General features: G+C 35.3%; 1 protein-coding gene and 1 long non-coding RNA gene across 4 annotated transcripts in view; one reads left to right on the plus strand and one right to left on the minus strand.

Annotated features, from left to right (window-relative positions):
• The window catches only part of PTPRQ (protein tyrosine phosphatase receptor type Q), a 196,395-nt gene that overhangs the window by 178,389 nt on the left and 3,582 nt on the right, over positions 1 to 14,424 (plus strand). Inside the window, exons 38-42 of the mRNA XM_047741655.1 lie at positions 630 to 706; positions 6,096 to 6,230; positions 6,425 to 6,550; positions 7,408 to 7,556; positions 11,190 to 11,325. Of these exons, the coding sequence (XP_047597611.1) occupies positions 630 to 706; positions 6,096 to 6,230; positions 6,425 to 6,550; positions 7,408 to 7,556; positions 11,190 to 11,325 (623 nt within the window). The remainder of the gene's footprint in view (positions 1 to 629; positions 707 to 6,095; positions 6,231 to 6,424; positions 6,551 to 7,407; positions 7,557 to 11,189; positions 11,326 to 14,424) is intronic.
• LOC125107048 (uncharacterized) overlaps positions 1 to 14,424 on the minus strand; it is an 88,145-nt gene that overhangs the window by 45,466 nt on the left and 28,255 nt on the right. The window lies entirely within an intron of this gene.

Raw genomic sequence — 14,424 nt, forward strand, 5'->3', positions numbered from 1 at the left:
TCTTGTAGTAGAAAGTAAAAGGAAACAGAATTGTTCAAACACTTTCAAACACTTTTATTCAGAGTATAAATTGATATTTTTAGAGAACAATTTGGCAATATCTTTCAAAATTTGAAATGCATGACAGTATTTGGGAACTTTACTGCTCGTAATGTATTCTACAAATACACCACAACATATAGGCAAAAAATTTAGTTATATTTACGTATCATTTTACAATAACAAAATGAGGTGAGTTGAAATCATCATAAGAGTTAAATTAGTATGTTATATTTGAACAATGAAATATGATATGGCTGTTTAAGATAATAACCTAGACATTTTTGTTTATGAATATATGGAAAGATATAGGTAAATGAAAAAAATGCAGAAAAGAATGTCTATCACTCCATTTATGGTTAATTTTTGTGAAATTGTATAGATTCTAGAAATATATACAAGAACATATTAATAGTCATTGTATCTGGGTAGTGGAAATATGGGATAAGAGGGAACTTCTATTTTAATTTTACTACCATCTGTGATGTTCAATGTTATATCATGAATTTCTTTGTATTACTTTTATAGCAAAATCAAGTAGTGGCAATTTAAACAATGAATTAGCATTACTGTCTTATATTTTCCTCTAGATAATAATAACAGAGTGAAGCTGATAGCTGATGCTAGTATTCCAGGATCAGATTATATTAATGCCAGCTATGTTTCTGTAAGTTGCTATTTGTTTTGCTTTATATTCTTATAAAACATGAATACTTTGATTATACTACTCTTCCAACTATTTTAAATAAGAAATTTATTATAAACTCTATGCATTTTATGTGCATAAAATTCCTTACAACAACACTAGGTACCCCCATTTATAGATGCAGAAATGGGGACTCCTAATAAGATTTCAATTTACCAAGTGACAGATACATAACTTTAAGCTACATGTCCCCAGGCCTTTCCTCTATTTAATGTTTGTCAGTATATTCTTTGTATGCAATGATGTCTGTCAATCTCTCTTATAAAGAAAAAGTCAAATATAGTTATGTCCATACAATATAAAAAATTTATGCTCTTTTTGCCATCTAGATTTTCAGTCCTTCAAGGAGACTACAATGTCATGTTCTTCTTTGATTCTCAGTTACCTGTAGAATGTGCACTCCATTGTAGCTGCTCAAAAAACATAAATGAACCAACATGAGATGACTTGTGACATGCCTAATGTACTAATTGGCACATCATAGATAATAAATGCTTACTGTATTGGATTAAAAATTGAATGACACCAAAGTGTTTTAGGGATCTCTCTCTCCCTCTCTTTTATGGCTCTCTTGTGCTCTCGGGGCTCATCACTATCACAGGTACATAGAAACTTGAAATGTACCCAAGACCAGCACAATGGTTGACACATGGAATTGCCCTTGACCTTGTGGTTATTAAATTCAACCATTTGCCTCAGAGCTGCTTCTGAAAAAATCCTGATAATTAGATGTGAGCCTCTCTTGGCATTGATTCACCTACTTTCTCCTAAGCCAGAAGATTGTATCTCTGAACAGCTCCAATATATCGTTGTTTTTATAAAAACAAGATATTCCCCCTTATATTTTCACTCACTGGGTTCAATTCTAATTTATAGCAAAGTTAGCCATCCTTATTACGGTGACCCTACAGACACTTGAGGGTTTCCTCTAGTGTCCACAGTCTTGTATTCTTTTCTTATTCATAGGTCACTCCCAGGCCTGCCCTTTAGTCCCACTGGGACTCTGCTTCTGTGTTGCTCCATCCTTTCCCCATTAACATAACTTGTTCTGTGTCCCATTCCCTTGAAACCCCTGTTAAGGGGGAAATTTTCATTCTAAATTCTTTATTGGTTGATAATGACTCTGAAACTTCAATCATATATTGGGTCTTATTGTGAAAGAAATACATAAAGAGAGAATTTGAGATTTTTTAATAGGGGAAATGAGAGAGTGTTTATAGGAGTTAAAGCATCCTTTGAATTCCAGCCTATTTTTATGCAAGAACTTTAAATCCATTTTGAAAAACCACACACGTTTTCTACTGTGGTGACATATTTTAGTCATTTTTCAAATGATTGATTCCCTTGAAAATATAATTCTTCTCTAAAGATTTTGGTGAAATCTTGTGCTTACTAATTTTCATTACAGCCCAAACTCCATACTATGTTGAAGTTTTACTTTGATTTACAGAATGTTGCATATATGCATTTAAATTTAATCAATATGCTAGTGATCATATGTTTTGTGATACTACAGAACAGGGCAAGGACAAATGGTTGTATCTCTTGTTTGTACCATTTTTATTCACTAATAAGTAGGTACAAAAGAATAACTCACATTCTCTAATGTTCAACCAGATATAGGGTGACAGTATAGGGTATGAATATGATTAGAAAGGAAACTGACAGTTTTAGTAGGTGTAACTAAACCAAACAGATTTACATAAACAAAGGAATATTCATGAACACCCAGTGCTCCCTTTAAATAGTTCTTTATAGATCCTGGTTGTCAGGAAGCAGCTATAAGATGATGATAATGTAGGGTGAGCAATAAAACTAAGGATTCTGAATATATATATATATCCTGCTATAATCAAGTGACATTGTAATATAATAAATCTTACAACAAAGTCACTATGACCCATACGTAATGATATGCATAATCATTACTGAGCTGCATAGGAAGCAGGCCCAGATGGAAAACATCTTAATGTAAGTTAAGGCAGATTTCAGAATTGGAGTGGAAGGATATTGCTGCTCTTGGCCTTTAGGTAAATCTCCTTTGCTTGGAATTCCAGAAATAGATGGAAATAGAAAAGCCAAGGTACCATAATGGCCCTTACTTTCCCATCCCCAAATTCGGGCAATCTTCCCTCAGAAAGAGTGAAAACTTCTCAGAAAGAAAGGTCGGATGTATCAATTCCCTCCACCTCCCCCGTTTTGTTCCATGACACCTCTATCTGAAAGTTCATGAACACTTTTTCCAGGAGCAAAAGACAGAGGCCATCTACAAATGGATTCTGGATTCCTATATGTCCCAGTGCTAGAGGAAAAAGGGAAGAGAACCATAATGGGAGGCAGGGAAGAAAACAGAATAACTAGTCTTCAGATGGAAAAGCAAAAGAACTCAAGTCTGGGAGAGGAAAAGGGAGAAGTGATACACTATAAGTACATCTGAGGGATATCCTTTAAGACTGGGAAACTCCAGGTCAGGGTCTGTAACTAGGTTAATTTAACTTTACCTCTCTGCCCTCAGCTGTCCTTAAGAATTGCACTCCTATGCATAGCTAGGATTCACAGAGAGCTTGGAACAGTTTGATGATGGAAGAACTATGGGAGAGAGGTAGGGAGGGAAAGAGATGCTGCGTCCCTGTAAACAACCACTAACTTTACAAATGAGTTTAGAAAGGTTTTCAAGAGAATTAACAATGAAAACATAATAGAACAAGAGAAAGGCATCACACCCTATGCCTGATATTACTTTAACCTGAGAGATTTTTACCGTAATTAGAAGTTAAAGATTAAAGGCCATGATGCAAAGGAGCTGTAATAACATCAGAAATATCATAGTTGTTCCCACGTTGATAGAATATTATAGTGCCAAAGGACATTTAGTCCCTGAGAAAGGGAAATGCAGATGACCAGGAGAAAATTTTATAAATTGATTCCTGTTAATTGTCCTCATCCTTGAAATACTTTCTTCTTCTGGCATCCAGAACATCATTCTCTCAATTTTCCATCTACAGCTCTGACTCTTTCATCTCAGTGTGGTTGGTTTTCTGTTTTCTCCTTCACCACCAAACACCTGTATTATCTAGAGCCCAATCCTTGAATTTACTCTTCCTTTCCGAATTCATTTCCTTGATAATTTTATCTAGTCTTGTGCTTTAACTGTGTGGTGATTACTTCCTTTTTTTTTTTTTTAATTTCTTTTCAGCGTAACAGTATTCATTGTTTTTGCACCACACCCAGTGCTCCATGCAATACATGCCCTCCTTAATACCCACTACCTGGCTCCCCCAACCTCCCACCACCCCCCTTCACAACCCTCAGGTTGTTTTTCAGAGTCCATAGTATCTCATGGTTCAACCCCCCTTCCAATTTCCCTCAACTCCCTTCTCCTCTCCATCTCCCCATGTCCTCCATGTTATTAGTTATGCTCCGTAAATTAGTGAAACCATATGATAATTGACTCTCTCTGCTTAACTTATTTCACTCAGCATAATCTCTTCCAGTCCCGTCCATGTTGCTGCAAAAGTTGGGTATTCATCCTTTCTGATGGAGGCATAATACTCCATAGTGTATATGGACCCCATCTTCCTTATCCATTCCTCCATTGAAGGGCATTTTGGTTCTTTCCACAGTTTGGCGACCGTGGCCATTGCTGCTATAAACTTTGGGGTACAGATGGCCCTTCTTTTCACTACACCTGTATCTTTGGGGTAAATACCTAGTAGTGCAATTGCAGGGTCATAGGGAAGCTCTATTTTTAATTTCTTGAGGAATTTCCACACTGTTCTCCAAAGTGGCTGCACCAGCTTGCATTCCCACCAACAGTGTAAGAGGGTTCCCCTTTCTCCACATCCTCTCCAACACACGTTGTTTCCTGTCTTGCTAATTTTGGCCATTCTAACTGGTGTAAGGTGGTATCTCAATGTGGTTTTAATTTGACTCTCCCTGATGGCTAGTGATGATGAACATTTTTTCATGTGTCTGATAGCCATTTGTATGTCTTCATTGGAGAACTGTCTGTTCATATCTTCTGTCCATTTTTTGATATGATTATCGGTTTTGTGTGTGTTGAGTTTGAGAAGTTCTTTATAGATCCTGGATATCCACCTTTTGTCTATACTATCATTTGCAAATATTTTCTCCCATTCCGTGGGTTGCCTGATTACTTTCAAATTTATGTCTCCAGTTTGGATTTCTTCTTGAATTCCAAACTCATATACCCAATTGCCTCCATAATATTCCCACTTGAATATCTAACAAGGATTTCAAGTTTAACGGGTCTGTAATGAATTCCTAATTTTCCCTTCAAACCTGCATATCCCAAAGTCTTCCCAACCTTCCTTTAAAATTTTTACTGATTTTAATACCCAATATCCAGTCCATCAGCAAATTCTTTTGACTCTGTCTTCAAAGTATATCCAGATCCTTTTGCTTCTCACCATCCCCCCTGTTATCACCCTAACTAACCCCTTGGTTGTATCGTTGCAATAACCTTCTAGCTATTCTCCTTTCACTTTTAACCCATATAGGCTGGTCTTCTCTCAGAAACCAGAGTTAAACAATACACTCTATATATTTAAAACCTTCCAACAGCTTTCTAGATCATCCTGAGTGAAAACCAAAGTCTTGTAATTATCTGCTAGGACCTAAAGCATCCTATCCTCCCTCCTCTGTTCTTTCTTCTGTTATCTTCTATACCTGTCCGCTCCTCATTTACTCCACTCTAGCCATTTAGTGTTCATAGAAAATTCTAGGCACGTTTTTTTTTCTTTAATGTTATACTTGACTTTCTACCAGGAACACTGGCCCCCAAATCCTGCAGAGCCTACTGCCTTACTTCTTCAAGTCTTTCCTTAGATGTCATCAGTGAGTCTTTTCTGAACATCAAATTTTCTGAAAATCCTCTCTCATAACACTTACCTCTTTTAAAGGTTCTATGTAATTTGCTTATTTAACAGACTTATTAATGGACTTAATGTCTATCTTCCCTAATATGTAATAAATAGATAATATAAAATAAATATCAGTATATTTATTTGTATAAATATAGAGAATATAAAATAACTAAGAATGGAATTTTAGTGTTTTTTGTCAGTGATGAATCCCCAGTTCCTAGGACAGTGCTTGGCACACAGTAGGAACTCATAAATATTATTTCAATGGAGAAATGTACATATTTTAATACTGTAAAGAAATTGACCAAAATGTTAATGGCATTTCATTCTGGATAGTGATATTGTGGGTGAATTCCACATTCTATTAGATATTTTACAATTATTGCATTTTTATCTATTGCTCAAAAACTAAAAAATACTGTATATATAAATGTTGATTTAATATTGTAATTATATCCTTCTAGGGCTACTTATGTCCAAATGAATTTATTGCCACTCAAGGTCCATTACCAGGAACAGTTGGGGATTTTTGGAGAATGGTATGGGAAACCAGAGCAAAAACATTAGTAATGCTAACACAGTGTTTTGAAAAAGGGAGGGTAAGTTATTTGAAAATCTGTTCACAAGATGTTATTTTACAATTGTCTTAATATATGTGTGACAATTTCTGCTAATACTGTGAGTCATCAAAACCTGGACATCTATAAGGCAGTTTTAACTTAGTAGCAATAACTGTGATATATAGATCCATATAACAATGGTTCTTATGACTGGTGATTTTCTCTGAATGCAGATCAGATGCCATCAGTATTGGCCAGAGGACAACAAACCAGTTACCGTCTTTGGAGATATAGTGATTACAAAGCTAATGGAGGATGTACAAATAGATTGGACCATCAGGGATCTGAAAATTGAAAGGGTAAAACAAAGGGAGGGGAGGGGAACACAATAGTAGATATGAGTGCTCTGTCTAAAAGTAAAATTAATTTCTAGAACTGTCCCTTGCTACAATACCTTTATATTCAACAGTGTTTTCCTCTTATTTTCTAAACAGAAATTTTTGATAACTGACTTCAGTATCTAGGTCACTGTGTTTAATTCCAAATCTTATGGTTAAAGTTTATATTAACCAATGAACATCAAATTCTTAGGTAGACAAGAGAAAAAAAAAGAAGGAAATAATAGATCATTAGGTTTTTCTTTGATGAAGAAACTATAAAGTGAAAAATGTTAAATTCCTTAAAACAGGAATTTCTCTAATCAGTCATCTCTTCATTTTAATAGTTTGATTTTCTATTTAATCCAGAACTGATGCTGAAGATAGACTATGGGATCCCAACTTTATCAGTTCGTATCAATGCCTATACAGACAGAAAATGGCACAAGGATCTTTATACTTTCTGACATTATCAGACACTCATTACTTGTGTTTTGAATAATAGGTGAATGTGTTTAATTTTGGATCAAAATTATTTTAAAATCTCCTATTCTTGTGCTACCAAATATTACACTACATTTGAATATAAACACTCTATATTATCATCTGTTTGCAAGTTTTTTTACTCTTTCCATTCATACTGGAAGGCAACTTCCTTTATTGTAACAATCATAGAAGATCTGTCTTGCAGGAGATCATGAAAAACAGGTTCCTCTGTTTGGTAAATAGTCATTTTTTTAAAAGATCACCTTCAAAAGGTAGGATGTCAGCTGCCTTAAACCTTCCTCATGATACTTTAATAATTATGTCATGCTTCTTTAATCTGTCACGCTACCTAGCATGGAGATTGCATGACTGTTCGACAGTGTAACTTTACTGCTTGGCCTGAGCACGGGGTCCCTGAAAACAGTGCCCCTCTAGTTCACTTTGTAAAATTGGTTCGAGCAAGCAGAGCGCATGACACCACACCCATGATTGTTCACTGCAGGTAAGGAAGATACTTCCAGAACCTATATGAAACACTAGATATGGTCTTTAAAGTCAATGTTGTCCTTTTATTATCATGATACTGTTGATTATTTTCTGGCAGAATGTTAATGTAGTTCATTCCAATTTCCAGTTTTCAGATGTTTTACTGGTTATAATGGATCAAATTTTAACTTTATAAAAGGTTAGATGGCAAAAATAAAATGAGTAGTGAAGGTGTCTAAAAGCAAGGGAAAGTATCTTACTGGTAAGGGAATCTTTTTGAACTCTTGACTGGATTATGCCTCTCAAAGGAAAGTCTTCAAATTTTTTTTTTAATAGTAGCCCCTCTATTGATGTGTGTGTGTGTGTGTGTGTGTGTGAGAGCAGGATATTAAGAATTTTACAGATAAACATCTGATCCTTTATTATGTCAATTGGCATTAGCCTACTATCATAATTTAAATTTTTTTCATAAAAGAAAATTTTTGGATTTGAGTTGTAAAGAATAAAAGAAAACAAAATTTAAAGACCAAATTAAGTGACCAACCCAAGTATGACAACAATTTTTACAAATTTTAGCTACACACATGTCTTCCTTTGACTAGATCTTTGGACATACTTAAGGGAATATAACTATAAATTGAAGTTTTTCTCCACTTTCTTTTAATTGGTATTTAACACTCTAAGAAATAGAACTCAAGATTGTTTAGAATTCAGAGTTTTTTCTGAACAGATGGCTTTGATTGTTTTCTAACATAATACACTTAAATAAGTCTCAACTTGAGTCTCTTCGATAATTGGTTTGTAAACCAGAGAAAAAGTAGGTAATAATACACTATTTTATGATTTAGCTTACAGGAGATACCTAGAATGGGTAAATTCATAGAGACAGAAAGTAGAATTGTGGTTACCAGGGACTCAAGGGAGAGAGAGAAGGATGGTTGTTATTTAATGGGTACATTGTCTAATTAGTTGTTTAATGAGAATGTCTATTTGGGATGATGAAAAAGTTCTAGAAATGGATGGTGGTGACAGTTACACAGCGTTGTGAATGTGCTTAACACCAACTTAGATGTGTGTACTTAAAAATCCTTAAAATGGTAATTTTATGTTATGTATCCTTTACTACAATAAAAATTTAAGTAATAGTATCTTAGTCACATTAATAATTAATACATTATTAATTATAATAAGTCTAATAATTAGTTGATAATTTTTCTAACATAAATACGATAATTAATGTGGTTAAAGATGTAAGAAAATATCAATCCATCCAAATTTTTACTCTTATTTAGAGGAAAAAAACTCACCATGTAGTTTAGATTATATATTTTCCAGGAATATTCTGGATTTTTTAAAATTATAAGGGTAATACATAAATGCTTAGATTCAATTATAAAATATCTAAATAATGCTTAGATTTAAAAAGTATATAGAACAAAAAGTTAAAGTGTTATTTTTACCCTCCCAATTCCATTTCTCCTTCTTCTACGTAACATTTTTCAACAGAATAATATATAGTGTAAATAGTGTAAGAGTTTTCTTCTAAAGTTGATGATTGCTTTTAAGCTGGGTCATTGATGATTAAAACCTTTAATGGACAGTAGCTGCCTTCAGCTTCTCTGTATCTTGCACATACAGTGCCACTGACAGGGAAGTCTATTAGAAAAGGACCTAAGGCTACCTTTGTAGCCTCAGAGTAGAGAGCAGAGAGTAGCTACACTGTAATAAACAGCAAAATGCATAGACTTGTCAAATCACTATGTTGCACCCCTGAAACTACTGTCACACTGTGTGTCAACTATACTCCAATCCATAATCAAAGAGAGAGAATCTCCTTCTTTGTGATTGAAATGGATAAGAGAGTTCAGAAAAAAGCATGCTCATGTTAATAATTCTCTTTTAGCATCATTTAAAACTGTCTACTGAATTTTTATTCTAACTCCAACTTCTCACCTCAACTCAGACATACATTTAACTACTAATTTGATGTGACAACCTAAATGACCACAAAACTCTGAAAATGTGATGTGTCTAAAACAGAATGGTTGATTCAGTCTCCAAACTCACTCCTGCTTCTCAACCTGCATCTTGGTAAATGGCAGGCAGATCCTTTCTGAGTGGCGCCAAAACCGTGGAGTCATCCTTGACTCTGCTCTTCCCAAGTTCCACTTGCAGCCCTGCAGCACACTCTGATGCCTCACCCCCCTCACCTCCCCACTGCACTCTGCCCATCTGGGCTCCCGGCTCTTCTTCTAGCACATAGAACCCATGCCACTCAAATCTCTTCTCCCCCCCTCCCCTGTGCTACGTGCTCCCCTCCCAAAGACCCAGCTGTGGGCTCTCTTACGCAAGTTTCTTTTCAAATATTACATAATCAGAGATGCCTTCTCCTTAACCTGATTTATCTTTCTTTGTGGCACTTTTTACCGCCAGTCACATTCTATGCGTGCTTACTTAGCTATGCACTGCCCTTCTCTGTCCTCTAGAGAGTAACCTCCATAAGTTCAGGGACTCTGTGCTATTGTTCACAGCTGTACCCCATATGCCTAGGACAGGCTCTGACACTCAAGGTATGTTGAATGATGTCATGACAGATTCCACTGTTCAACATATGTGTGCATGTGTTGCCATAATCGAATTTACATTGAAATGCTCATTATTTCTTACATGGTTGAATCATGAGATATTGCTAATATTCAACTATTTTTTACCTACAAAATGGCATTTTTATGTTGTTCAAAGTAACATTTATAAGACCAGGTGACCTGCCAAACATCTTTTGTTGTTCTTTTTATATTTACTTCCTAGGTTAACCATTCAAATACCAAGATTCTTGTCCTTCTAATGGGAATTTCTGCATAAATCTTGTCAAGTTTTTCAATTCACAGTTTCTATGGAGCACATACTTGCTTGTCCCTGGGTATTAAACTAATTTTTTTTAAAGGAAATAGCTTTTCAATTTTATTATCTATAGGAAGTAAAAAAAAAAAAATCTAAGAAAAGAAAGTGAAAAGAACACACAAGAGATTACCAATAAGATAGAGAGAAATGCTATAGGGCTAAATAGTAGGATGTTTTTAATGTTTAGCATTTCTATTGGTAACCAGAAATATGTTCAATAAAAAGTTTCTGGTGTTAAGAATTCTCAACAATTTTTTAAAAGACTGTATTTATTTATTTGAGAGAGAGAAAGTGAGCGAAGGAGAGCACTGGGGGGAGGGGCGAAAGGAGAGGGGCAAGCAGACTCCCTGCTGAGCAGAGAACCTGGGATCATGACCTTAAACCAAAAACACTTAACTGACTGAGCCACCTAGGCGCCCCAAGAATTTTCAACAGTTTTTTTTTTTAAACTCTTCTCTATACTTCTCCAACTATCTCCCTTATAACATGAAAGAAGAGGAAAAGTTCAACTGGAAAAAATAACCAGACAAAACAAAACCTCAGACATTTGATAGAGTGCTAATGTTAATCATCTTGATCTATCTAGACAGTCTCGGTAACAATACAAATCTAAAGACACTCCAAAAAAAGTTCCTCCAAGTAAGAAAAGGACCTGTTTAGAGTGTATTACTACCATAGTTTGCAGTTCTCTTTCTTCATCACTATCAACATGATGAACAATGTTTGTATAATCTTATTCCTCCCACAGTGCTGGAGTTGGAAGAACTGGAGTTTTTATTGCTCTGGACCACTTGACACAACATATAAATGACCACGATTTTGTGGATATATATGGATTAGTAGCTGAACTGAGAAGTGAAAGAATGTGCATGGTACAGAACCTGGTAAGACAGCTGAACTGTGTTCAGGGTCAGCTCTGCAATTTCTACAAGGGAGGATCTTAGTAGCAGCAGTCTGATTGGGCATGGACTTGAAACTTTGTTTGCAGAGCAGATACTTTTTCTACATAATAAACCCCTAGAGGGGAGGAGGTTGGGGGAGGGCATCCCACGTGGGGTAGTCACCCCTCAGTACTGTTACTGCTTGCTCATCCTATCTTGTTTATACTGATAGGCATATAGAAAGCAATTGAAAAATTGATGTCCTTAGTATTTGGCAAATTTGGGAAACTTAAGAAATGAATCAGATCATTTTCTTTTATAAACATGCTAAATGTTATATTTGGGAGAAGCTTAAGATATTGACTGTTATGGGGTTCTATATATTTCACATGTCTGTATTTATCCCTTTGTATGTTAGTACTCAAAACAGTTGTCATAGCATCTTACTCGCTAACTCCCTGGGAGTTTTTTGTTTTGTTGTTTTGGTTTAAAGGCAAAAACATTTATAAAATATATAGATTTTTCTTCATTAAAAAAATCACATAGTATAATGGTAATGAGACAAAAACTTACAGTGGGTGTCTAGAGAGTTCCACCTTCTATGATAATCCTATACATGTATTATCTTAATCTTTTATTTGTAAAGCAGTGTCAATAAAACTAATCAACAGACTAGGTATTTTTGGCTTTGCTTTAGAAATAGGGAAGCAGATATTCCATCCAAAGAATTTAAGTGATATTTCAAGATTATACAATTAACATTTCAGAACCAAAATTCAAGCCAGAGTCTGTCTAAATATAATATGTAAGATTTTTCTCTGTATATTTGGATTGATATTTCTATATTCTTCAAATGGAAGTTTTCTCACAGTAAATATCTAGATCTGCTGTAATAGTATTTTCTGCCATACCTACTAGAAAACACATGCACCATCACAGTTGTTAAAGGTGTGAGAAAACAGGTTCTTTGCTAAATAAGTTTGAAAAGAAGTTAAACTGATCTTGGAATTTCCTAAAGCCTCTATGTGATTGTACATTGACAGTTATAGAGCCAGAGCCCTTATGAACATTATTTCCCAAAATTAAATGATTGTGAAATCCTTGAACCTCTTTTGACCTCAGAACCTATAATGTCATATAGGGGAACACTAATATTATTAGAAAGATGCTGCTCTAGACCAGAGACATTTAAACTTTGTGGACTGCACATTCCTCTCAGGAAGAATGCTTAGGCATTCAATTCCAATTAATCTATATTTATTTTTAAATGTAGATTGAACAATTACATAAATTATAAAATGCATATGTACAAAATGAGAAATCAAAGATATCAGATAAAGATCAAATAAGCAATATTTTGAAATCTTGCTAATTGTGATGCCTTCATATTATCATTAAGATAATGATCCTTAGCATGAGATAATTCTGTTTCAATAGTGGTTTTAAATGTATATTAGTTAATATATATTATATATTATAAATATATATTATAAATTATTTATGATTTTTAAAAAAAATGATCTAGATTTTTGTCAGATTTCCTTACATGGTTGTTTTTAACCTCATAGAATGGTTATAAGTTTTATTCTAGAAGCACAAAGAACATCAGCCCTGCCGTTTCCTTGTCATTCATCTGGGCTCACATGATAAATACTACCTTCAATCCATGGTCTCTTTGTAGGAATCTTTTTAAGCCACAGCAATTTTGTGATGATTAGGTAAAACTAGGTAATGGAATCCATATCCATTCCCCTATATGTTGAAGGGGGACAAAGGAGTGAAGTATCACTCTTCCCTTAGGATACTTCAGAAATGGAAGATAACTTGTGACCAGGGTTGACTTCCTGGGTGTACAGTACAGCCTGCACAATCTTACAGGCCCCATATTCAATAGGGCACTGCACCTAGTGTTTGCTCTCACTGTCTTGAAAATCTTTAATAATTTTTGAGGGAGGACACTCTCATTTTCATTTTGCAGTGGGCCCACAAATTAGGTAGCTTGTTCTCAATTATAAGGGTTCCAATATCAATCCAACTATTTATGAACCATTATTAAAACCCAAATTCTTTCTTATTTTTGTTAACAGTAAGAATAAGCAGAAAGCTAATGTTTCTCCTCCCATGTCCCTAGATTACTCGTGCTCACAGGTACTCAGTGTTCTTGACATTGATCAAGATTTGGATAGGATAGAGGGTGGGACAGATCGGGATCTTGTTTCCTTCTAGAAACTAGAATCACTCTTCAGGGAATAAAAGTTGAAACTGTTTTGCCAAGCTCTATAATTTTATGGAACTGAACTTGGTAAACAGTGTGTTCAAGAATGCCTGTTAGTAATTTCACACAATTTAGTACACAATATATGCTCTCAACTTCGTATATTATTCTTTTCTAACCAGCCCAAGCTAGTTGGGTAGGGGAGGAAAAGAACATGACTTTTGAAGTCAGAGAACAGAGTTACAATTCCAGCTCTGCTGCTGAATTAATTGTTGGACTTGTTTAATTAGCCGCTTTGACTTGTTTAATTAGTCACTTTGAGTTTTTTCTCTTTTGTAAAATCATCATGTTATACTTCTTACATGCTTATGGTCAGTATTAAATAAGAGAAAGTACTAAAGCACCAAACACACAGTCCCACCCCAATGTGCAGTAACTATCTGACAGAATTCTGCTGGATTCCCTCCTTGCTGAAAAGCGGCTACTCAGAAGCTCTCTTTCACCTGATTTCCTTCCCAGAGGTTTTGCTCATTACCATCTTTTCTCTTTGATGATAAAAAGGAAAATGACCACAGTCCTTGGCTCCAGCCCTTGCAAACCAGGATTGCCTTGCACAAGAGTGGTTTCTTACTTTCCTCTGTTGCACTTGGGAGTGATTGCCATTTGGATGAAGAATGCGGTCTCAGCACATTACAGTAGCCATGGGCAGGGGCGAGGTGGTGGGAACCTCAGAATATATTACCACTACAACTCCGCTCTGGGGGCATGGCCCAGACCCAGCAGAGAACATGGAGCTCTTTCACTGTCTACCAAAAAACAGTTCATAGTCGCCCCAAGAACTTTCTGAGAGAACAGTCCTCAGTGAGATAACATCCTGAGCAGCTATC

The sequence above is a fragment of the Lutra lutra genome, chromosome 8 (genome assembly GCF_902655055.1).
Source record: "Lutra lutra chromosome 8, mLutLut1.2, whole genome shotgun sequence".
In the NCBI taxonomy this organism is placed as follows: domain Eukaryota; kingdom Metazoa; phylum Chordata; class Mammalia; order Carnivora; family Mustelidae; genus Lutra; species Lutra lutra.